Source organism: Arvicanthis niloticus, chromosome 22, assembly GCF_011762505.2.
Source record: "Arvicanthis niloticus isolate mArvNil1 chromosome 22, mArvNil1.pat.X, whole genome shotgun sequence".
Classification (NCBI taxonomy): Eukaryota; Metazoa; Chordata; class Mammalia; order Rodentia; family Muridae; genus Arvicanthis; species Arvicanthis niloticus.
In genome coordinates this window covers 4308470-4333733 of record NC_133429.1, presented here as the reverse complement: position 1 = coordinate 4333733, position 25264 = coordinate 4308470, and the positions used below count along the sequence as shown (strand labels likewise).

Genomic DNA, 25264 nt, shown 5'->3' with positions numbered 1-25264 from the left:
CCTATCCCGACTGGGACAGTAGAGTAGGTGCCTTCAAGGCAAGACCCTGTCCACTGCTGGCTCCATCTTGAAACAGTTTGATTACATTTGAAAGGATAAAGTCTGAACTGAGAATGCTGCTAAAGTGATTCCTTTCTGCAGAGTCGTCACCTAGGGAACCATTTCCCCAGGACCAACTTTAAAGGCACACAGAGGCCATTGGAGGCAGCAGAACATTCCAACAATGTCACATACTACTGCTTTTGCAAACATGAAAGATATGAGAGCAATGGGAGACTTGAAGGCTTGCACCAGGCTACCAGAATGCCACTGAAGCCAGGCAATGTGTCTCAGGACGGCTTTGACAGGCCGTGCATAGCACTGAGAATTTGACAGGGAGACCCCAGGATATTAGGAGATGCCAGGAGAATAAGATATCTGCCATGAAATCCTTCGAACACAAAGTGGAAATACCCCTCCCACAAAGACCACTTTGCTGCAAGAAGCAGCAGAAGGGACACGGCTGCAAAGGATGCTGGGACAGTGATGGTTCCATCAAGAGCCCCAGATGCTGGATATGAAGCTACAGGGGTTTTGTTGTACATTTCAGTCTTGCTTTTTTCTTTTCCTATTTTTCCTCTCTATGCTCACATTACTCTCACTATTGGACTGGGATGTTTATACTGCCCTGTGTATATTAGAAATATTTTAGTAGGTGGGTTTTTCATTTGTTGTTTGTTTCACAATTAAGGGCTCCACTCACTTGTCTTAGGAAACTGTGAACTTGGGACTTTTCAGGAAGTGTTGGGATTATTTTAAATGATGGCAGGTTTAGAAACTGAATGAATGCATTTTGCTTTAGATCAAAATTAGAGCTTGTAGGACAAAGGTTGAATATCTGTAATCCCATTGTGCCCCTGCAGGAAGACTGGAGGTAGAGACAGGAGAATCTCTAGAGGACTGATTCTCAACCTTCCTAATGCTGTGACACTTTAATACAGTTTCTCGTATTCTGGTGGCCCCAATCATAAAATTTTTATTGGTACTTTATAACTGTAATTTTGCTACTGTTACAAATCATAATGTGTGTTTTCCAATGGTCTTAGGCATCTACCAATGAGTTAACCACCCACAGGTTGAGAGACACGGCCCTAGATGCCCAAGGGCAGCAGAAACTAAGAGAACCTGTCTTGAAGTCAGTGGAATAGTGAAGATCAATTCAGGTTGTCCTCTGACCTCCACATGCAGACATGCACACCTGCATGCATGAACAAACACTCTCAGACATATGCAAAAACTATTAAACACTTAAAATCACATCAGAACTCTCTGTAGCAATTGATACTCATATTAGAAAATTTTATGTGGGGAAAAAAGAAAATAATAAAATGGGTTTGGGGAGTTGACTCAGATGTTTAAGACTATGTAGTAGTTTTGCAGAGGACCCTAGCTTGATTCCCAGCAAGCTCATCAAGTGACACAAACTGTCTCCTCCCTCTGTGCATATACAGAGGAAGGGAGAAGGGGAGGGAGAGGGAGGGATTAAGAGGGAAAGAGGTGAGGGGGAGAGACAGAGAGAGAGATTTTGATTTTGTTTCTGTGAAGACTGTTGTCTGATTCAGGACAACATGAGCCCCACTCTCTCTGACTCTATACAACATCCATAACTTCTTGGGTGGTGGAGTTTATGTCATAAAGGACAATTTCCTTTGTACCCCCACTGGAATGCACCCTTTTGGCTCCAGCATACACATTAAAGAGAAGCCCAGGCAGTTCTGTGGAGACCAATATCTAAAAGAACACTCCATTATGAGAGTCAGCCATCTTAAAAAATGGCCCCTTCCCCCTGAGATGAGCTACCCTAGATAATAGTGAGCAAGGTGCAGAAATCCAGCCCTGGTGAACCCTGCCCAAAGTGCAAATTCCTACATTTACAAGCAACAGAGGGGGTAGCTCACAACATTCCTTAATGCATGGTCAGCAAAGGGCATGGTTGATTTATGACAGAATGACAACCAGCTATGATGCTTGGGTCTTCGGGCACAGAATCATGGAGCTCACTGCTGTAAACCCCTCATGAGTCCCCCCTTCTCTCTTTTACTCCCTCCTTCCCTCTCCCATTCTCTCTCTGTCTTAGACACACAAACACACACACACACTCACACACACACAGAGACCACTGAAAACCTAAGGACCAGGGATGTATGCAGCTCAATGCTGGAGGATTTTGTGCAAGGCCTGGGCTTCAATCAGATTGCTACCAAAAACCTAAAGATACTCTAAGAACAGAACACTAGAGCTTTTAAAAAAAAAAAGTGTACATTTTTGCTCTAAAGTCATTTCTCAAGGCAAAGATATGTAAAACTCTGGTTTTTAAGTTTTAAGACAAAGTCTCTCAATGCTGGCCTCAAATTTTTTCTATATAGCCCAGACTAGTTTTCAAGTCATGAAAATGTTTTAATAACTTCCTGGTAGGAGGAGGGAAATCAAATCCTTGAACAGACAGGAAAGTGAAGTGTGTGTGTGTGTGTGTGTGTGTGTGAGCGTGCAAGAGTCTGTGTGTGTGTGTGTGTGTGTGTGTTCGCGTGTGTGTGTGAGAGAGACACATACAGACATGCTCATGAGGAGGCCAGAGGTTTATGTCAGGTGTCTCCGTTCATCACTATCCACCTTATTTCCTGAGAATCTCTTACTGAACCCGGTGCTCTGATTCAGCAAGACTGGCTGGCCAGTGAGGCCCTGGGATCCTCCTGTCTCCCCGCTGAGGCACCTCCCCAGTCCCAAGAGGAATCAAGACATCATCACACAGAAGCCTGCAAGTGTGACATCATTTTAAGTTTAATGCCTCAGTGTCAGGCATCGCAAGTTTGGACCTCATTTAACATCGTTTTGAAGGGCCCCGAGGCTTCTCTCGTGGGGAACTGCTCTTCATGTCTAATAAATATCCCTTCTGATATGACAGACAGCGTGGCTCACTTTCTAATTGCACCACCCAAGTGGTTAGGCCAGAGATTTGCTACAAGTTAAAGGCCAGCCTGCTATATCCACCAAAAGCTGAGACCCTTTCTCAAAACAAAAGAAAACTGCCTCAAATCTGCCAGGAAAGCTTGTATCTTCCTGCTTAAACATGGGCAGTGCCTCCCTAATGCCGAAGGAATAAAGGCCATTCTTGAGCTTGGTGCAGCTCTCATCAGTCTGCAGGCCTTGTGGGTCACCCAGAAAGGCTGGTGGACTCAGACTTTTCAGCCAGGCTACCAGAGTCTCTGTTTCCTGCAGCGCCCCCTGCTGGCTCTCGGTGTGACTCCGCTTATTCTGGGCTCCACAGAGGATAGTGACTGGGACAAAAGTAGGTTAGATCACTGAGAGCTGGCTCTCAGTGGCTCCACCCGCAGCCACAGCCCGCCCTCTGCCCGCAGAATTATCTCAGGCTTCCTGCGTGGCTCCTTGTCATCTGGCAGAACTCGAAATCGCAGCAGAGTCAGGGCCAGGGCCACCTTCATCTCATTCCATAGCGAAAGTCTGTCCTATGCAGTTTCCTATGGGAGAATAGGGTGGGGACTCTGAATGTGCCAGAACCTAGACAGGAGCGCCTTGACCCAACCTGACCCAGTCCTGCCAGGCCTGGTCAGCCCTTCACCTGCCAACTCTGGGTTCTGCAGACTTCCTCACATACCCTGAGCAGTGGGTGGGAAGGAGAACAACCCAACCATCATCCCAACTCCACCCTATTCCCACTGACAGCTCCAGAATCTACCCATCACCACAACCATCTGGTCTCACCTGGGCCCCGCGGAGAAGGGACTAAAAGAAAGAGGTGACCTCTTCTGACGGTTTTCTGGGTCAAAGCGGGAGGGGTCATAGACCTGAGGGAAGAGGCAAGATGAGGCATCTAGGATTGCTTCTGTGCGCACACCCAGCCAGCCCCAGAAAAAGTGTGGACATGGAGGCTTCTTGTTTCCAGGTTGAGGCAGCGCCCCCTCCCCGGTCCCTCCCAGAAATGCTTGGAGGAACCCTCACCTCAGGGTCTGGCCAGACTGAGGGATTGTGATGAATACCAAAGATGCTGATAACACAGATGTTCCCTGTTGGGTAAGAGGATCCAGTCAGTAGTAGGTCCAAGCTGCCCCTAGTGACTGTCACTCTGCTCAGACGAGTCCCATCTGCTCCCCCCTTCACCCTTGACCTTGAGGGCACTTTAGGTATGACCCGGCCATCAGGTAGCACAATGTCCTGGGTGCAGCGGCGGAGGACGTCTATGGCTGGGGGGTGCAGCCGCAGACTCTCCTTGATGCACATGGTCAGGAAGGGCAGCTGGGCCAGGTCGTCCCTGAGGAACACACCACACAATCATTCAGGAACAAAATCAAGACTGGGCTCAGCCCCACCTGCATCTGGTTGGATTATTACCACTTGCCTCTCATTCTTAGTCAGGTAACAACTTATATTCCAGATCAATCAAGGATGTTTGCCAGTTCCCGTGTGTGTGTGTGTGTGTGTGTGTGTGTGTGTGTGTGTGTAGCTACTAAGAACAACCTTGAACTCCTGATAGTTATCATTCTACTTCCTGAGTTTTGATGTCACAGGGCCTTGGATCAAAGATTAACACTATTTTCCCCTCAAATCACAAAAACATGGGGAGGGGGAGGTTAACCAGAAATATTTCTAATTAAAGCACGCTGCTCCATAGATATCCTACATTTGATAAATTTGCTGTGCACAAGCTTTGAAATGTTTATACCATGACCTGGATGAAGTCTTACTCAGGAAAATGGAGGGTAGAAATTCAGCAATAAATAGCAGCCTAGGCTACAGGAAACATTACATCAAAAACCAATTATGGAATAGAGTTTTTTTTTTTTTTTAAGGCAAAGTAAAAATCCTCAAAGGCTTGTAAAGTTATTTAAATGAATATATGTACTCAATAGGAGAGTGTCTCTGGGGGGACGGCCTGTCATTTTAAAGGTGTCAGTTCTTTCCCTTTGTTTGTTTGTTTGTTTGTTTGTTTTGACAAAGGGTTTCTCAGTGTAGCCCTGGCTGTCATAGAACTTACTCTATTGACCAGACTGGCCTCAAACTCAGAAATCTGCCTATTTCTGCTCCCAGAATGCTGGCATTAAAGGCCTGTACCAACATCACCTAGCTAGTCCTTTCTATATTAAATTTATCAATAATAATCAATAAACCTTTAGCTGAGTTTTCTTTTCATTTTAAAATGCAGTTTTTATATTTCCATGCATGTATGTAATGTATATTAATCAAACTCAGCCTACATTACTCTCTCTCATCCCTCCCCCACACCCGCTGAAACCCCTTTGTCCTCCTGTCCAATCTCCCTTCCCTTCTACTTTGATGTCTTGACTTTTCTGTTTATGACCTGATGAAGTTGATTAATGTTGCTTGTATAAGCATGGGTGAGGTGTGTGTGTGTGTGTGTCTCTGTGTGTGTGTGTGTGCATGTGTGTGTCTGTGTGTGTGTCTCTGTGTGTGTGTCTGTGTGTCTGTGTGTGTGTGTGTCTGTGTGTGTGTCTGTGTCTGTGTGTGTGTGTCTGTGTGTGTGTGTGTCTGCGTGTCTGTGTGTGTGTGTGCCTGTGTGTGTATTTGTGCCTGACAATCCTTTCAGGACTGGTTTTTCACAGGCCCTGCAAATGTCCACCACTAATGGCATCCCCACTCAACGACTTTATTCTAGTTAGACGAATGAATATCCAATAAAGTTGAAGCTAAAGTCCATGCAGAGAAAAGTGATTTTAAAAATAAAAGATGATCCAATCCACCACTCACTAAAACTTATTGTGAAACTATAGTAATAGATATGAAAACATTTTATTAAATACTAAGTGACTATTGAGGTGTTGGGCCTTGGACGAGGTAACTCCATTTAACTTGTTACCTTCAGTCACGTAGGACACAGGTAGAGGGCATGATTAACAAGTCTCTACCTCCAGAGATTTAAATATTAATGAATTATCAAAAGGCCACGGGTGTAGCTAATTAAGTTATTCCCTCCCCTTTTTCCTTCCCTATAAAATGAGACTCCCCTGGCCTTTGGCGGGGGAAGCGCGTACCACTTACATCCATTAACCATGTCATGAACAATAAAGCTTTGGAAAACCGGACTCCACCTGTCGCATGGTCTCTCCGCCTGATTCCCAGCTTTTGGAACCCTGGAACCTTGCCGATGCAGCCGCTGGCCCGGCCACCGACAGCTGCGTGAATGTGGGACCCTCCGCTGGCGATGTGGGAAGCCCGCCCAGGACCCTGATGCCGGACCGACCTGGGACCCGGCCGCCGGACTCCCTCCCCCCACCCGCGAGATTTCTTCCCCACAGCTGGCGCCCAACGTATTAAATACTAAGTGACTATTGAGGCCTGTGGACTACAGAGCTGAGACAGGCACAGGAAGACAGTCCACACACTGCTGGGCAATACAAGAAGACAGTCCACACACTTCTGGGCAATAGAGAGATGGTTTGGAGGAAGAAGTTAAGAATACTAGCAATTAGCCAAGAAAAAGAATTAAATGCAGCCAGGAAAAGAATTCCAGTACTGGAGAAGTGGAGACAGGAGGATTGAGGTCAAAGTCAATCTCAGCTAAAAAGTAAGCTGGAGGCTGTCTTGACCTGAACAAGCAGCTGTTTCAATAAATATATACATAAACAAATGCTTGGCTATCATGATGGCACACACCTTCAAACCCAGCACTTGGGAAGCAGAAGCAGGCAAATCTCTAAGAGTTTGAGACCAACCTGATCTACACAGTGAGCTCCAGGTCAGCAAGGGTAACACAGTATGACCCTATCTAAAAACCAAACCAAACAAAAATTCTTGGCCCCTCCAAATGTAGGATAGATTTGCTCAATACATCAGAAGCACCAAAACTATACATTAATGAGAATATCTATCATTCCAAAGATTTGTCATTTCTTAATGGTGAAACAATCAAAATCCTTTCATTCCCCTTGGTATTTTGCTTTAAGATTGATTGATTGATTGATTGATTGATGTTATGTATATGAGTCTGCTGTTGCTGACACAACAGAAGAGGGCATCAGATCTAATTACAGAGGGTTGTGAGCCATCATGTGGTTCCTTGGAATTGAACTCAGGACCAATGGAAGGGCAGCACTTGTACATTGAAATGTACAATATGTTACTAAAAGTAGCCAAAATACACCATGGGATTTCTTTTCACAAGGACTGAAGAAGAGGTGTCTATGAATGACAAAGAGAAGACTCAAACAAAAGCCAGAAGAAACTTCATGATGGTGGGAGGAAGGACAATCGGGAAAAACAAATTGGGTTTGAAAACTCCATAACAAACCCTAACTTGCTATGTGAAACAAAATTCATTAAATGAAGATGTCAAACTGGGCATGTAGTCCCTGAAAGCAAAGGTGTTCAGACTTTGTAAGTCAGCCTTAGCTACACAGGACACACCCTGTAAGCAATGCAGCAATGAGCATGGTGACCAGAAGCTGTAACAGCAAAGACTTCCATGCCCACCATTCAATCTCTTCAGTCTCTCGGTCCTTCAGCAGCTCCAGAACCTCCTGCCTGCAGCGCTCCTGGTATTCTGGGTGCCTTGCCAGGTTGTACAGGATCCAGGAGAGTGCACTGGCTGTGGTGTCATGACCTGAAAGGTGGACACACAAACAGGTTTGGGTCTCTGGCATGTTTCAGCACAAGGGGGGACTTGTATGCAGACAGTAAGGGTCCAAAGGAACAGATGGAAAGAATGGAGGGACTCTAGGTCCCCACACAATACTACTAGGCATGGGCAGATCTCTTCCGTCCCTGTAGCCCTACACAGGGACCCTTACCTCCAAACATAAAGGTGTCAGCCTCTGCCCTGATGTCCTCAATGGACAGCTCCTTTCCATGTTCATCCTGAAAACAAAATAAGACTCATAATTCACACCATGTCTGAGGTGGTGTTCAGAACACCCATGTGAACGCTTGAATGCTTGGCCACAGAGAGTGGCACTATTAGGAGGTGTGGCCTTAATGGAGGGGGTGTGGCTTTGTTAAAGGAACTATGTCATTGTGTAGGTGGGCTTTGAGGCCTCCTTAGGCCCAGGCTCTACCCAGTGCAGGAGACAGTCTCCTCCTGGCTGCCTTCAGATGAAGATGGACAACTCGCAGCTCCCACTCCAGCACCATGTCTGCCTGCACACTGCTATGCTTCCCTCCATGATGATAATACACTGAACCTCTGAAACTGTATGCCATCCCCAATTAAATGTCCTTTATCAGAGTCACCTTGTTCATGTTGTCCCTTCACAGCAGTGAAAGCATAAGACAGGTAGTGGGAGACAGACTGATACCCGTTGTGCACAGAAGGTGCCTCCTGTGTCTTCTCCACAGCCTGCTTCCATCTCTTCCTTGGTTTCTAGTTTCCTACCCATGTTTTGCTCTTTTAGGAGAGCCTTCAAAAGAGTCACACCTAAAATGGAACTCTGTGTGGTACCCAGTTTTCATAAGCACTGTCTGTAACTTCCCAATATCTCCTGGTCAAGACCAGCTTCTGCTTAACACTGACCATGAAGGTTCCTGTAACCTAGACCCCACATGAGCCCACCTTGGCCAACAAGAGTACATCAATGAAGTCCAAAGTCTTAGACTTAGTCTTGGACTTCAGGAACTCATCAACACTTTGGCTGGAGAGAGTGCGACGTCTCTCCCTGATGACGGCATCTGTGAAGTTGTGCACCAGATCACAGGCCTTGCGGAAGCGCCGTCCATCAGCAGTGTGGTAGTACAGGAAGTCCACGTACATCAAGAGCTGATATGACCTTTTTATTATGAGGGAGCTGAGTTCCAAGATGGCAGAAATGTATTCACTAGGAGACCTGCAGGGCAAGGCAGAGAGAGGAAGGAACTGAGCACACAGAAAAACTCCAGCCAGAGTTCCAGGATTAGGATCCATCGAGAAAAGGGCATCCATGACGCACAAATTCTGTTTCCTGCTCCCCACAAGTAGCCTCCTGACCCAGGATCTCAGGGTATATATGGAAATCATTTCATCCCCTCATTCACTGAGCAGCTGGTCCTGTGACTCTGACCGGGCTCAGAGCCTCCTCTCTAGGTTCCTTGCATCCTGTATCTCTTTGAAGCTCCTCTAATGATTAGGATGCCCAAGGTCACTGTGACAAGAACCCCCTCCTTTACAGACACCTTCTCTTTTGCTCTGGGAAACTCTGGATGGAGTTCACACCCTTCTGGCTGGACACTCAGCATCTTTAAGATCTGGCCACTTGCTGGAGATGGCTGGCTCCTGACTGTGAGCCCAAAATCAGCAGGGAGATGCAGGGAGATCAGAAGCTCAAGGCCAATCTAATCTACATAGTAAGTTCCAGGCCAGACTAACTACAGACTGAGACATTGTCGAGAAGGAAAAAAGGAAGGGGAGGGAAGGAAAGAAGAAAGAAAAAAAACATAAAGGCTGTCTTAAGGTCCTGCAGTGTTTAGCTTTGAGTCTTAAGGTCCTGCAGTGGTTAGCTTTGAGTCTTAAGGTCCTGCAGTGGTTAGCTTTGAGTCTTAAGGTCCTGCAGTGGTTAGCTTTGAGTCTTAAGGTCCTGCAGTGGTTAGCTTTTGAAAACACACATCACACCGAGATGTGCCTGGGAGATTATTTAAGCATATGTCTGTATGTCACAGATGGTGTTTTGTTTCCAGATGGAGTTAAATGAGTAATTTACAGCTTCTTTCCACTGGATGGAGCTACATGAATAAAAGGGAAGGAGGAAGCTTGCTGGCACTGACCAGTACTCTATCTGTCTCTGCCATCATGGTAGAATGTGCTTCACCCTGTTACTGTCCACAATGATGCAGTGAAACTAGTGGGCAGACTAAGTCTTCCTCCCTTGTTTTTACTTAAGACAATTTTATGACAACACTGTAACCCAACCTTCAATCTTTTGAAGTTGCATCTTTCACCTGCTGCCCACCCACATCTCCTTGCCTTTATGCAAATTATTCCACCTCCCAAGGAGGAGCACTGACTCTCTCCAGTCCCTGACCCTCACTGCCAGTTTTAACACAACTCCTCTCTACTCCCTATTTGTGCCCTTCGTACACAGCTCATGTTCCAAGACAGAGCCAGGGACTCACCCCTGACAGTTGCTGTCATAGCCAAAGAGGCATTTCTGCAGACTGTCCAAGGTCATGAGGCTGATGTTCTCAAACATTTCCAGACGTGCACTGCCTTCCAAGGATAGGTGCTTCCACTTGGCCTGAACAGAGGAGGGACAGAGATGTGGATGAGCCTTGGATGGTTGGAGCTCCTTCTCAACACTAAACCCCAGAAAAGGGTCCTGACACCAGGGAAAACCTGACTGGTGGTAGCAGAAGACGTCACTATCACAGATGAAACACTAGGTTAGGAGACAAAGCCTTGAGTTTAATTCTGTCTCTGTGCGCCCTTGGTCAGCTTGCTGCCTTCCAGATTGGTCAAGTCTTCCAGAACAGTTAACTTGACATGACTTACCACCTGTAAAGTGCACGTCAGTGTTCCCTCTGCCTTTCATGCTCTCTTATTCCTTGTAAACCTGGAGAGGACTGACCGCTCTGACCTTTCATTTAATCATCCATAATATGACAGTCATATTCATCTCTACAACACAGCAAAGTGGAAATTACATCGACCAATGTAGTCCATGGACCTGGCCTAACACTTCATATACCGAAGGTGCTCGCTAAGTGATCATGGGAATTATCATCTGGCGTGGCTCTAGAAATGGTTTCAGTGTTTTGTAATGCTTCATTCTCAGTCGTTACAGTGAGTCCATGTAAAGGTTCTGCTTTCTCCCTTTTAAAACCAGGATTTTCCATACTTGACAACCAGAGTGAACCCAGCTCTATAAAAGACCTTAGGTTTTTAAATAAGTTTTGACCGTATTCACTCATTCCCCAATGAACTTCTCCCGGAAGGATCTTAGGTTTTTTGAAACAAGGTCTTGGTGATGTAGTTTGGACTGGCCTTTGATTCACAATCTTTCTTCCTGAGTCTCCCCATGCAGGTATTAAGAAGTGTGTCACCATGGCCAGCATTAGAGCAGTGAAGTCTAAACTAGTCCCCTACACAGAAAGAGCTTCTTCTGTAGTCAACAGCAACTGTTGGGTGACTTTCCAGGGCTTCTGTAAAGAAAAGTAGCTACTGGTCTGCTATGAACTCATCTGCATGCTAGGGGCATGACTCTAGGATACCATTCTGATCACCTTTTAAGTACAATTAATTATTCTTACTTTAAAGATGGGGAAACTGAGACACAGAAAGAAAACTGATGCCCCTGAGACCACAGAGCAGAACAGCACCTTCAGACTACATCTGTCTGAAGCCATGACCTTTTCTGCATTACTCTATGTGGGACCCTAGGTTTGAGGAACTCACGTGCATGATGTTCACACTCTGGTTAAAAATCTTGACATAGGGCTTCAGGATGTCAAAGTGGAAGGCAGGTGTCAGCAGACGGCGATGTCGGTTCCACTTCTCACCAGAACTCAGGAAGAGCCCATCGCCTGGGATGGCAGCAATGTCAGTGGGCAAGGGTGGCACTTTCCTCTCACTCCAAGGTGTCTTCCGACCCTCACCTTGAGGTACTTACCCAGCCACGGCTTCAGGAAGCGTAAGAAAGTCATGTCTTTTGGGGCCACCAAAGCTGCCATGGAGGAGGACAACCAAGTGCCAGGAAGAAGTCAGATAAACTTCGGGAGGGGCGAGAACTCCCAGCCCCAGGGATTTCATTTCCCCTCCAAATACAGGAAGACAGGAAGGGGACAGGGACAAAGAAAACATGAAAAAGAAAGGAGGTGAGGCAGGATCAGATCAGACTGTAGCAGCAGGGACAGGAAAAGTCACCTGACAGATCATGGCATGGCTCAGTATACTTTCACAGGGCTGCTACATGGTCTACCATGTCTTCCTCATCCGAGACTAGTACAACACTCTGCAAGCCTTTGCAAAGACCTGGGACACACCTTCAATGTGGCTCTCTGACATACTGGTATATATGAAAGTGCACGTGTTATCATCATTTTGTCATAAAAACACACATGGAATTCTCTGACATGCCACAACACAGTGTGTAACTGTCCGGCATGACCTGTTTCTGCCCTTCAGATAATCCCAGACTGGCACTTCAATTTGGTCCCATTCAAGTCCTAAATGTGACCTACATGTGTCACAGACCCTCTAGCTGTCTCCTCTATGCCATACTAAGCATCAAGTGTGCAGAACTAAGGGCCCCTCTATTCTCAGAGCCGTGTGCCCACCATGAAGACTTGTATCTGCCCTCTCCAGCCATCATGGATCACCAGGGCCCACCAGACACAGCTGACCATTCTGGACTCTGGTGCATTTTTCCCTGCAATTCCCTGTGTTCCGGCTTTGTTGCAAATCATTGCCAGCTTGGGTCACTTCTATTCAAGGTGGCTGTGGCAGCTGAGACTTACTGAAATGGGGAGGTGGGGGACGGTTCAGAGTATGTTACATGCCTCCCACAACCTCGGCTGTTCACCCAGGAGGTATCCATCTTGCAAGAATATCATGGAATGCCATGAGGGACAAATGGAAAGTAAAAAAAGCACTATGTTGTTCTGTTCTATACAGACCCATTTGCACTCCATATTTTTAAGGGAGTCTGTATGTACACGTTGTAAATAATGCAAGATGCACACATTGCTTACAGTTTGCTATTCTGAGTTAACTACTCCCAATCCGGGGAGTATCAAAAAGAATGTAAGACCCACACCACAAAGCCTTGTCAAACTCGGCACCTTTAGTGTGAACACAGCAGCACGGAGGGTTGATAAGAAGGGAGAAATGTAGGGCATGATAAGGAAAGAAACCTTGAATCTCAGAGGCAAGACTGACTGTGACCAAAGGGTTGAAACTGAGCTCTAGAAAATCTGTCCACTTTTGCTGGCTGCAGAGGAGATATGAGGCAATTTTTCAGGTGGTGGACTCACCTACTCTCTTCTCAGATCACTACATTCTAAATAAAACACAAATTAAAGATCCCATCCTTGTTCATGGAGAGATGGGTCAGTAAGGTAGCTCTTGCAGAAGACTTGGGTTTAGTTCAAGGCACCCACATGGCAACTCACAACCACCTGTAACTCTAGTTCCAAAGAACTCTGGTTCTGCCACCCTCTTATGGCCACTAAGGGTACTGTATACATGTGGTACCCATACATACATGCAGGTAAACACTCATAAAATAAAAATAAAGGTCTGACATGGTAGTACACACCTTTAATATCAACACTCAGGAGGCTAACAAACGTGGGTCTCTATGAGTTCTAGGCCAGCCTACTCTTGAACTCCAGGTCAGCTAGAGCTACAAAGTATCTCAAAGTAAATAAATAAATGCCTCAAAAATAAATGTTTAAATGTCTGTATGGTGTTGCTACTGCTGGGAAGGTAGAAATAGAAGAACCCCTGGGCCTTACTGGCCAAACACTCCAGATTAATGGGTGAGCTCAGGGAAGAGAGAGGTCTGGTCTCAATAAAGTTAGATTGAGTTTCAAGGATAGCAATTCAGATTGTCTACTGTCCTCCACATGTATGCACACACCCATGCATATGGACCCACACACTCATACCCACAACCACAGGCAGACACATACAGAAACAAAAAGTTATTATTCCCAGTTCTAGGATGGTACCTACCATTTGTTCATGGTAGGCAAGTGTTCTATTTCCAAGTAGATTCCAAGCCAATGCATTTTCTTCCCTGGCTTAGATCAAACTGGGTTTAGCTTCCATCACTCATACCTCAGATTTAAGCATCAATTGAGACTCTAGACCTTATCTAAAGTCACTCTACAGGTTAGCCACATGGCCATGGCCACTGTCAGATACAGCCCCATCTGCTGCTCACCTTGGTCAATCAGGGATAAAAAGAGCTAAGAGACAGAGAAGAAGCCAATGGTAGGGATCCTAGAATGAATACCTGGGGCCTGGAGCACAGGGGCAACAAATGCAGGATCAACAAGCCTCAGCACAGGGATGACTGGTCCCAGCCAGCAGAGATGGATATCTTGGAAAGTCTGGCCCATTTCAGTCACCAGCTGCATGCCTTCCTCATTGCTCTGGATCTGAGGATGGAGAAGGTTGAGGCCAGCCCTTGCATGGAATCTTAGATGCTCCTGTCCTCTACCCAATATGTTCATCCCTCTAACCCTTCTGCTTGGACTACTCATGAGAGTCTCTTGATGAGTCAATAGTTCAACTACATGTGACCCTTCCTGTACCCACATGTCTATCCACATCCCTCTCTCTGATGCATCACCCTTCTCATCTCTCTTTTGTGACGTAGATATACATAATTGAAGGATCAATCAATACATAGATAGATAGATAGATAGATAGATGACAGATAGATAGATATACAGTATAAATTGTAGATGATAGGTGACTATTTCATAGAGGGATTGATGATGAAGAGGATAAACAGACAGACAGACAGATGCATGGTATGCTTCTGATAGATATATAGAGAATACATAGACAGATACATTATAGGCAACATAGGTAGATGACATTTAAAGATGTGATAGGTAACTGGTAGCAGAGGAAAATGATTAGAGTGGTAGATCTCAATATGGTTGTGTGTATTTATTTCTTTATCATAATTCTGATTCTTCTCCATTTCCTTCATCTGATCACTCCCTCTCTCCAGTATATGTGTATCTTTTTCTCTATGGGATTTTTCCTACAGCTAAACCATCTATCTCTCCTCTTCCTCCCTTCCTTCCTCACTCCTCCATCCTCCACTCCAGTTACATGTAAACTTACAGCTAATTTCATCACCACCCAATTCTCTCATTTGTCCCTAATTCACCACAGCCTATTAAGACCAGCTCTGTGCAGGCACCTCCCCAGTATTGCAGCAAAGAATCGTGGAGGTTTCCAAATTCCCAGTTCCAGAGAGATGTGAACTTGGAAGTCATCTAAGGAGGGAACTGATGGCTGGCTTAGGAGCTGGGTCCCTGGGGTGAGAAGAATGCTTCAAGAAAGACATGAGAGGGAAAATGGGAGTGGGTTGCAGGGTAGTCATGTGGAAAAGTCTGGGGGGAGGGAACCCAATGGTGGACAGAGAAAGGCCTCAGGGAGCTCGGAGGAGACCAAGAAGAATGGATGGAATTTAGAAACCAATAGGAGCTTCTAGGAAAGGTGGACAACCCAATGCAGCAGAGAGCTTTGAGAAAATGAAGGAGATAGAGCCAGGATCCAGGGACCTGGAAATCCTAAGTGTGAGAGAAATGAGAAACAAGCAGGAAAGGGAATAACCAGTGATGATGACCCTTTGTCCATAAGCAGATGGCAGAAGCCTGATGGTGTTGGCACAAGCATTTAATCCCAGGCAGGTATCTGTGAATTTAAGGCCAGCCTGGCCTACCAAACAAGTTCAAAGAGAGCCAAAGCTACACAGAGAAACCATGTATCAGAAAACAAAGAAGAACAAGAAGAGAGCAACAGGAGGAGGAGGAGGGTTGAGGAAGAAGAAGAGGAAGAGGCTGAGGAGGAGGAAGAGGAGGAAGAGGAAGAGAAAGAGGAAGAGGAAGGAGAAGGAGAGGAAGAGGAGCAAGAAGAGGAAGAAGAGGAATCAGAAGAAGAAGAAGAAGAAGAAGAAGAAGAAGAAGAAGAAGAAGAAGAAGAAGAAGAAGAAGAAGAAGAAGAAGAAGAGGAAGAAAACAACTTGAGTCTTAGTACAGAAACTGCAGCCTTGGAGATCTATAAATAGGAGCTGACATGTCACCTGACTCTACAGTATCACTGTGGATAACACAACAGAACATGTGGGAGTTTGGTTCATCAAAAGCAACATTTTTCCAAATGCCTACAGGAATAAATGAATTGTCAAGAACCTCAGCCTTCGAATCTTCAGTGGCATGTGAACTAATGGGGGGATGAAAGGGAACTGTCAGGAAGCTGATGGGTTAGTGTGTACAAAGGATGGAGATGCTGAGAAGACATTGGATAGCAATGGTTCAGTGAGAATGTTGGTGGGAAAGAGGGTTCTGTTGAGAGAAGCAGTACCTGATTGAACGGCCAGCATTGGTGATGATATCTATGTTGTGAATGATATCTAATCCCAAGACGTGGTTATGCAACATGGAGCAGCATGGAGCAAGGGACTCTGGTGACCAGGGAAGGTGCTGAGTAGGAACTAAGGCCTTCCCAGGAAGCTTAGTCATTGCGATGAGACCAGAGAGAAGTTGGCCATGCTGTGATGTGGCTTTGGAATAAAGTCGGTGCTTAGAATACACAAACTCTTGGCCCTTCAGATAATCACTACCAACGTTCAAAGTGTTCATCTTTGACCTGTATTGCATAATGGAGCCCACTAATGCATCTTCAGGATAGAGGGCAAGATGAGAAAGGAGAGTGGCCAAGAAGTTGAAGGGGAATAAAACCATACAATCTCTCTTCTGTCCCCAAAGAGTAGGCAGAGGTAAGAAATCACAGCTGAATCCTGCAGGGCAAGAAGCAACCCAGAGACATACACACACTGATCTGAAAGCAAGAGAGATGAGCCAGGCAGGAGGCAAGACCTTGAATATACAGAAGGAAGACCTCACATCCAACACTGAAACTGAATATACCAGAGATGCCACTGCTCTGTGCTGTTCACCACAGGAGCCACTGAATATGACACCGTCCAGGCACTGAGGAAACCTCAGTCCTGGTGAGACAGTGACCCACAGTGGGGCTGGTGCCTCATACGGAAAAGAGAAAGGTCACCAAGCACTAGTTTGACAGAAAGGCAAACGGCTGTGGGGATGTGACGAGGAGAGAGGGGCTCAACTAGCTTTCCCTGCTTCTCCCTGCTCCAGGCTCCAGACCTTTCCTGAGTTCTAGGGAACACATACACCCCGATACCCCAGCCTATCTGCTGCCATACTTACCATGCCTAAGTGACCCAAAAACCAGTTTCTTTTAGGGGGCTGAGGAAAACACCTGAGGCGGGAGCAGTTCTCACAGAATGAGTAAGTCCAGGCAAGAATTCTGGCCAAAATCCAGGAAGCTGCTCCAAGCAGCAGAAGATGCCATGGCGAGGCCACCACAGAGCCCAGGTCCAGCCCAAGCACACTTAACCACAGCATCCTGCTGAGCAGACAGACACAGGGTGAGATTCTGAGGTCTGGAAGAGGAACCTGGAAAACTTGAGAATTTTGAGCAAGGGCAGACACTGTGGATTTGGGCATAGAACAAAGAAGGGGAGGGAGATGCAGGAAGAGACAGAATGAGAGGGAGAAGGAGGGGGTAACACACAGACAAGGGCTGTTGAAAGTGTGGAATGGCTCTGCCTGAAGCACAAACAGTTATCCAGAAACCCAGGATCTCTTGTGCCAGTTGGCTCCATGGAGCGATCCCAATGCTGATAAACTCACGCTCATCAGAGGCAGGACCCTGTCTTCCCTCACATCCCAAGCTGGTGCCTTGTCTCAGGAGCGGCCTGTCCTCGAAGATCTTCTCCACACTCCTGCGAAAGCATTTATTTCCTGCTTCCTAACTGCAGTGAGCTGTGTGGGAGGCTGGGTTAGGCTGGACTGAACCAATCAAATCCCACCCAGGCTCAGCCACTTCCTTCCTTTCTGGGCAGCAGGCCAAAACAAGTTGGGCCAGGCCAGACTGGAGTGGAGGGGAGGGACTCAGGGTGACAGACACACACACACAGGCAAGTGATATGTTTTTAGGAAGCAACACTTCTGAGTCAAAGGCAAAGGTGACTCTGGGCCACCACATTTACAGCCACCCCTGCCCTTCCAAGTCTGCTGATAAAAGCATGAAGGAGGAAGTACAGGTGCCAGGATGCCTCTCTCAGAACAGGATGTTACCTGAGCATCTCCCAGGGTTCTATGCACATCATGCTGGTGGGGTTGCAGCATGCAGAATTTCTCACTGCAGGACTGCAGACCCGACTCTGGAATGCCTTGGCTCACCACCTACAGTCTGGCGGAGTTCAGGCCCTTAGCATTATTAGAGAAATAAAAGGAGCCAGGAGTCCCCCAAAGCTAGGACATAAAGAACAATGGGTGGGCCAGCTCAAAGGTTGCCCGATAAAAGCAAGCTCAAAGTCCTGAAGCAGAGTATAGGGGTAATTGATTGGTGGTTAATACAGAAAGATAAGGGCAGAGGTCAATGGAGAAGTTGAAACTCATCAACTCAGGGCCCACCAAAAAGGAAATGAGGGACTATGGAGACTAGGGGTCCATGATCAAGAGGTCAAAATAAAGCAACCTCATGACTTCCTCCCCAGGGGATTTTTCACAAAGTATTTCCCTTTCGCCTAGTAAAGTTTTCAACTTTACTGGTACTTACAAGCACATGAAAAGTCTTACTATTCCACAACTGCTTATGACACTGAATTCTAGGGAAGTAACCCTCTGAGGGAAACACACGCCTTTTCTGTGAGTCCACACTGGAGGCAGCACAAGGTAAGACACCATACAGAACAGAGTAGTACAAGGCCCACACTGGTCAGGATTGATGCCATAGCTGTTCAGCTTGATTTACCATTTTTATTTTTTGGTTTTTTTAAATTTGATTTATGTTTAGAGATGTTTTGTCTGCATATATGAGTCTACACCACATACATGCTTGATTCCCGAATCTTTGCAGAGAAAAGAGTGTGAGATCCCCTGGGACTGGAATTACACAAAGTTCTGAGCCACTGTGTGGGTAGTAGGAATTGAACCTGGATCCCAAGGAACAGTAGCCAATGTTCTTCATCACTTAAAAGAGCCATCGTTTAGTCCTGAATGGCTCTTTTTCAAAGAGTATATTCTTGCTTTCTTCCTCGCTCTGATTAAACTCTTGACTGCTCGTTCTACTACTGTGACCAACCAAATCCTTCTCTATCAGGAGGACTGGAACTCAGACTTCTGGAGTAGAGAACAGAGGAAACTTACTGTCTCCTCAGGACACTGAATCCTGGAAGGGCCTGAGAGCAAACACTGACTGTACAGTCAAGAAGGAAGTCTGATCTAAAAACAAAGCTTCAGTATCTCTCTGAAGTCCTACCAGGTGTCATAGACTTTGGTCTTGCCAACCCCATAATCACATATACCAGTTTCTAAAAATAAACCTGCTAAGCTAAAAATAAACCAAGGGTTATATCTGTAATCAGGCCATTTGGAAGGTTGATGCAAGAGGAATAAGAATCAAGGCCAACCTGGGCTACATATAATATGGGAAATGTAGGACATATGTCATGTCTTCAGATAAATATACATAGATGCTGATAAAATGGTCATAATGGTCAATCATCACCGCCATCTTTCTGGATCTACAATCTCCATGGAAGCTGACTTCTGAAAATGTCTATAAGAGTCTTGCAGACTTCCTTTCCAGCATTCACCTGGGACCCTGCAGCCACCGCGATGTTGATGCCTAAGAAGAATCGGATTGCAATCTATGAACTCCTTTCTAAGGAAGTTGCCAAAAAAGATGTCAACATGCCCAAACATCCTGAGCTGGCAGACAAAAATGTGCCCAGCCTTCATGTAATGAAGGCCATGCAGTCTCTCAAGTCTCACGGCTACGTGAGGAGAAGTTTTCTTGGAGACATTTCTACTGGTACCTTACGAATGAGGGCATCCAGTATCTCTGAGATTACCTGAACCTACCTCCGAAGATCTTGCCTGCCACTCTGCGCCACAGCTGCCTCGAGACTGGCAGGCCTTGGCCCAAAGGTCCAGAGGATGAATGGCCTGCACGACTCACAAACGGAGAGGCAGACAGAGACACCTACAGAAGGAGCACTGTGCCCCCTGGAGCTGACAAGAAGGCTGAGGCTGGGCTGGCTTAGCAACTGAGTTCCAGTTTGAAGGCAGCTTCAGTCGTGGACCTGGTCAGCCACCTCAGTGAAGTTGGAGATTATGTTGTATTGAATAAATTTTAAAGAAAAAAAAAGAGTCTTTCAGAAAGGCTGAACTGAAAGCAAAGAACAACTCTGAATGTGGGCAACATCATCCCAGGACTGTGTTCCCTGGCTGAGCAAAACTAAGAACATGACCTGAATTACCACTCACAAGTCTCTTTGCTTCCTCACTTAAGATGTCATGTGACCGGATGCCTCATGCTTCTGCCACCACGAATTTGCCACCATGAGAGGCTGGACTCTTCAACTGTGAGCCAAAGGAACCCCTTCCTTTCTCAATTTATTTTACCAGCTAGTTTATCACTGAGAAGAGATAGGTAACTAATGCAGAAAGTTTGTATGAGGAGTGGGGTCATTGGTGTGATAACCTGACCATGTGGTTAGGAGGAACTTGGGGCTGATTCGCTGAACGGATGTGGAGAACTTTGGAATTCTGGGTTAGAAAATCCCTAAGTCACTGTAAGCAGATCTGAATGGAACATTCTAACTTTGGTAGCTAATTTTATGTTTTAAACTTAAGTTGCTTGAGAATCTGTAAAACACAATCGTGAGTAACGTGTAAGCCCTACTGCCCAAGGACTGATAACTTCCTGGAATCCTGGGGGCTGTTTGTAACAACAGGCTTTACCACCCATAGCACAGTTCCCAAAATAACTGCTCTGTGACTTAATTATGAATAATTGCTTAGGCCATAAGCGTTTTCTCATTCCCCGACCAGCCTGTGATTAATATGACCTGTTTATTCTGTTCTATGTGTACTACATGGTTGGTTACTTCTCCTCAGTTTCACATGTCTGTCTCCTCAGAGTCCAGGGTGAAATCTTTTCCTGCACTTGATTCTAACCCAGAATTCCTCTCTCCCTACTGGAACTCCCACCTCCTATTTCCTGCGTAAGCCAATAGCCCAACAGCTTTTTGACTAGCAGGTGCTGTTTCTACACTGTACACAAGAGATTCTTTCTACAGCTGTTGTTCATGTAAGGTAACAAACCACATGTTTTCACTTCTGTAAACAACATCAGTTGTCCCAATTACACAGGATGTGCTTAATCACATGTGGTCAGGGAGTATGTATCAGGAGGTGTGCCTGAATAATTGCCTCTGACTGCAAGAAGAGGAGAAGTGTGTAGCCTTGTGAGTTTTCCCTTTATCAGCCCCTGACTAATGTAATTTAGCACCATACTCTGTGCATGAGGTTTAGGTATGGACATGGCCAGTATCCATGGCCTCTTAGTAAAGTCTCTTTGAAGTGGAAACTACTGATTTCTTTGGAAAGTCGGTTGTGTCAAATGATGCTAGGGCACACAGGTAAAGGGATGTTTTGCTAAAGCAGACATGTAAAAGAATGTTTTCTTGAAGCAGACACAGGTGAAAGGATGTTTTGCTATAGCAGACACATATAAAGACCACGTAATGTTTAGAAGAATCTAAATATGGCTGCAGAGCGTTTGGTTCGCATTCTCCCTCTGCCTCTCTGTTCTCTCCTGATGACACACACGTACTGGGTCACCTTACACTGCATTGTTGAGCTTCACTGGTGGTGACTTCATAGAGAGAAACTCTCCAAAGACTTCATGAGGTTCCTACTGCTTCCACGGCAGATGCCACGGGTGGATAGTGAGCCTCTTGGTTTCTTCTGGATTGGATTGTCCTTGCTGATTCCTGTGTGGTGCTTACTGAGTGGACTGGACTAGAGCTGCTGATTCCTGGGGAGTGTATATCAAGTAAACTGGTCTGCAGTTGCTGATTTGGGTTTAGTGTTTGCTAGTGGACTGAACTGAGAACAACAATGACTGAAATAGCCCTAAAGAACTATTTCTAAACAGGTCCACCTCCCAGTGGACTATAATAACCTTTCTATTCCACTACATCTGTTCGGTAGTGGGCTAGAGGAGAGGGTGAAGCCTTACTAAAGTAGACTGAGAAAAAATGTGCCTATACCTCTTATTTGTTAAAGTTTATTCATGGTCAGACTGGTGAATCTCTGACCTATAACTGCAGGCCTATAACACTGACTGGTGTTCAGAGCACTACAATTTGAAGGTGTGGCAGCAAAATTTCTGAGAGGAACAGAATTCCTTTGATAAATGACCCACAGGACATCCACTGGCTTCATTCAGTTTATGTTCTGAGAACTTAATGAGGCTGATTCAAGTCAATGAACTGATTTGATTGACAGAAGAAACCTGAGGGTGAGCTATAGTCAGGTTGTGCTATAGTTACTATTCATTGCTCTTGCCCAGGTGTGCAGAAACACATGACAACATGCAGTGTGCACAGAAAGACATCACAGCATGCAGTGTGCACAGAAAGACATCACAGCAAGCAGTGTGCACAGAAACACATGACAACATGCAGTGTGCACAGAAACACGTGACAACATGCAGTGTGCACAGAAACACATGACAACATGCAGTGTGCACAGAAACACATGACAACATGCAGTGTGCACAGAAACACATGACAACATGCAGTGTGCACAGAAACACATGACAACATGCAGTGTGCACAGAAAGCAGTATGAGAGAGTTTGAAGTTGCAGACAAGGGAGGGGATGGTGAGGAGAAAACAGCTGTCATGCTCAGGTTAACCCATTAAAGAAAAGCCTCCTATCCCGACTGGGACAGTAGAGTAGGTGCCTTCAAGGCAAGACCCTGTCCACTGCTGGCTCCATCTTGAAACAGTTTGATTACATTTGAAAGGATAAAGTCTGAACTGAGAATGCTGCTAAAGTGATTCCTTTCTGCAGAGTCGTCACCTAGGGAACCGTTTCCCCAGGACCAACTTTAAAGGCACACAGAGGCCATTGGAGGCAGCAGAACATTCCAACAATGTCACATACTACTGCTTTTGCAAACATGAAAGATATGAGAGCAATGGGAGACTTGAAGGCTTGCACCAGGCTACCAGAATGCCACTGAAGCCAGGCAATGTGTCTCAGGACGGCTTTGACAGGCCGTGCATAGCACTGAGAATTTGACAGGGAGACCCCAGGATATTAGGAGATGCCAGGAGAATAAGATATCTGCCATGAAATCCTTCAGACACAAAGTGGAAATACCCCTCCCACAAAGACCACTTTGCTGCAAGAAGCAGCAGAAGGGACACGGCTGCAAAGGATGCTGGGACAGTGATGGTTCCATCAAGAGCCCCAGATGCTGGATATGAAGCTACAGGGGTTTTGTTGTATATTTCAGTCTTGCTTTTTTCTTTTCCTATTTTTCCTCTCTATGCCCACATTACTCTCACTATTGGACTGGGATGTTTATACTGCCCTGTGTATATTAGAAATATTTTAGTAGGTGGGTTTTTCATTTGTTGTTTGTTTCACAATTAAGGGCTCCACTCACTTGTCTTAGGAAACTGTGAACTTGGGACTTTTCAGGAAGTGTTGGGATTATTTTAAATGATGGCAGGTTTAGAAACTGAATGAATGCATTTTGCTTTAGATCAAAATTAGAGCTTGTAGGACAAAGGTTGAATATTTGTAATCCCATTGTGCCCCTGCAGGAAGACTGGAGGTAGAGACAGGAGAATCTCTAGGAGGACTGATTCTCAACCTTCCTAATGCTGTGACACTTTAATACAGTTTCTCGTATTCTGGTGGCCCCAATCATAAAATTTTTATTGGTACTTTATAACTGTAATTTTGCTACTGTTACAAATCATAATGTGTGTTTTCCAATGGTCTTAGGCATCTACCAATGAGTTAACCACCCACAGGTTGAGAGCCACGGCCCTAGATACCCAAGGGCAGCAGAAACTAAGAGAACCTGTCTCGAAGTCAGTGGAATAGTGGAGATCAATTCAGGTTGTCCTCTGACCTCCACATGCAGACATGCACACCTGCATGCATGAACAAACACTCTCAGACATATGCAAAAACTATTAAACACTTAAAATCACATCAGAACTCTCTGTAGCAATTGATACTCATATTAGAAAATTTTATGTGGGGAAAAAAGAAAATAATAAAATGGGTTTGGGGAGTTGACTCAGACGTTTAAGACTATGTAGTAGTTTTACAGAGGACCCTAGCTTGATTCCCAGCAAGCTCATCAAGTGACACAAACTGTCTCCTCCCTCTGTGTATATACAGAGGAAGGGAGAAGGGGAGAAAGAGGGAGGAATTAAGAGGGAAAGAGATGAGGAGGAGAGACAGAGAGAGAGAGATTTTGATTCTGTTTCTGTGAAGACTGTTGTCTGATTCAGGACAACATGAGCCCCACTCTCTCTGACTCTATACAACATCCATAACTTCTTGGGTGGTGGAGTTTATGTCATAAAGGACAATTTCCTTTGTACCCCCACTGGAATGCACCCTTTTGGCTCCAGCATACACATTAAAGAGAAGCCCAGGCAGTTCTGTGGAGACCAATATCTAAAAGAACACTCCATTATGAGAGTCAGACATCTTAAAAAATGCCCCCTTCCCCTGAGATGAGCTACCCTAGATAATAGTGAGCAAGGTGCAGAAATCCAGCCCTGGTGAACCCTGCCCAAAGTGCAAATTCCTACATTTACAAGCAACAGGGGGGCTAGCTCACAACATTCCTTAATGCATGGTCAGCAAAGGGCATGGTTGATTTATGACAGAATGACAACCAGCTATGATGCTTGGGTCTTCGGGCACAGAATCATGGAGCTCACTGCTGTAAACCCCTCATGAGTCCCCCCTTCTCTCTTTTACTCCCTCCTTCCCTCTCCCATTCTCTCTCTTAGACACACAAACACACACACACACACACACTCACACACACAGAGAGACCACTGAAAACCTAAGGACCAGGGATGTATGCAGCTCAATAATGGAGGATTTTGTGCAAGGCCTGGGCTTCAATCAGATTGCTACCAAAAACCTAAAGATACTCTAAGAACAGAACACTAGAGCTTTAAAAAAAAAAAAAAAGTGTACAATTTTGTTCTAAAGTCATTTCTCAAGGCAAAGATATGTAAAACTCTGGTTTTTAAGTTTTGAGACAAGATCTCTCAATGCTGGCCTCAAATTTTTTCTATATAGCCCAGACTAGTTTTCAAGTCATGAAAATGTTTTAATAACTTCCTGGTAGGAGGAGGGAAATCAAATCCTTGAACAGACAGGAAAGTGAAGTGTGTGTGTGTGTGTGTGTGTGTGTGTGTGTGTGTGTGTGTGTGTGTTTGCCCGTGTGTGTGAGAGACACACATACAGACATGCTCATGAGGAGGCCAGAGGTTTATGTCAGGTGTCTCCGTTCATCACTATCCACCTTATTTCCTGAGAATCTCTTACTGAACCCGGAGCTCTGATTCAGCAAGACTGGCTGGCCAGTGAGGCCCTGGGATCCTCCTGTCTCCCCGCTGAACCACCTCCCCAGCCCCAAGAGGAGTCAAGACATCATCACACAGAAGCCTGCAAG

At 45.6% G+C, this 25264-nt stretch overlaps 1 protein-coding gene and 1 pseudogene across 5 annotated transcripts; one reads left to right on the top strand and one right to left on the bottom strand.

Moving 5' to 3' along the window:
* Positions 1-3345: 3345 nt before the first annotated feature.
* LOC143435934 (cytochrome P450 4F5) lies at positions 3346-17532 on the bottom strand. Of its 5 annotated transcripts, none has more exons than XM_076919682.1 (13): positions 17377-17532; positions 16891-17089; positions 13932-14076; positions 11583-11636; positions 11369-11496; positions 10090-10211; positions 8558-8828; positions 7800-7866; positions 7417-7612; positions 4175-4306; positions 3997-4063; positions 3759-3842; positions 3346-3513 (listed from the first exon to the last, which is right to left on the bottom strand). In XM_076919682.1, the coding sequence occupies exons 2-13, from the start codon at positions 17086-17088 to the stop codon at positions 3481-3483; spliced, it is 1497 nt and encodes a 498-aa protein (XP_076775797.1). In that variant the 5' UTR covers position 17089; positions 17377-17532; the 3' UTR covers positions 3346-3480. The 5 variants fall into 5 exon arrangements, with proteins under 5 accessions (XP_076775797.1, XP_076775799.1, XP_076775798.1 ...); XM_076919684.1 differs by having other exon boundaries at positions 7483-7612; XM_076919683.1 differs by having other exon boundaries at positions 16891-17092; positions 17377-17530.
* A 1781-nt stretch (positions 17533-19313) lies between these two features.
* Positions 19314-19855, top strand: LOC143435659 (small ribosomal subunit protein eS10 pseudogene; annotated as a pseudogene).
* The last annotated feature ends 5409 nt before the right edge of the window (positions 19856-25264 follow it).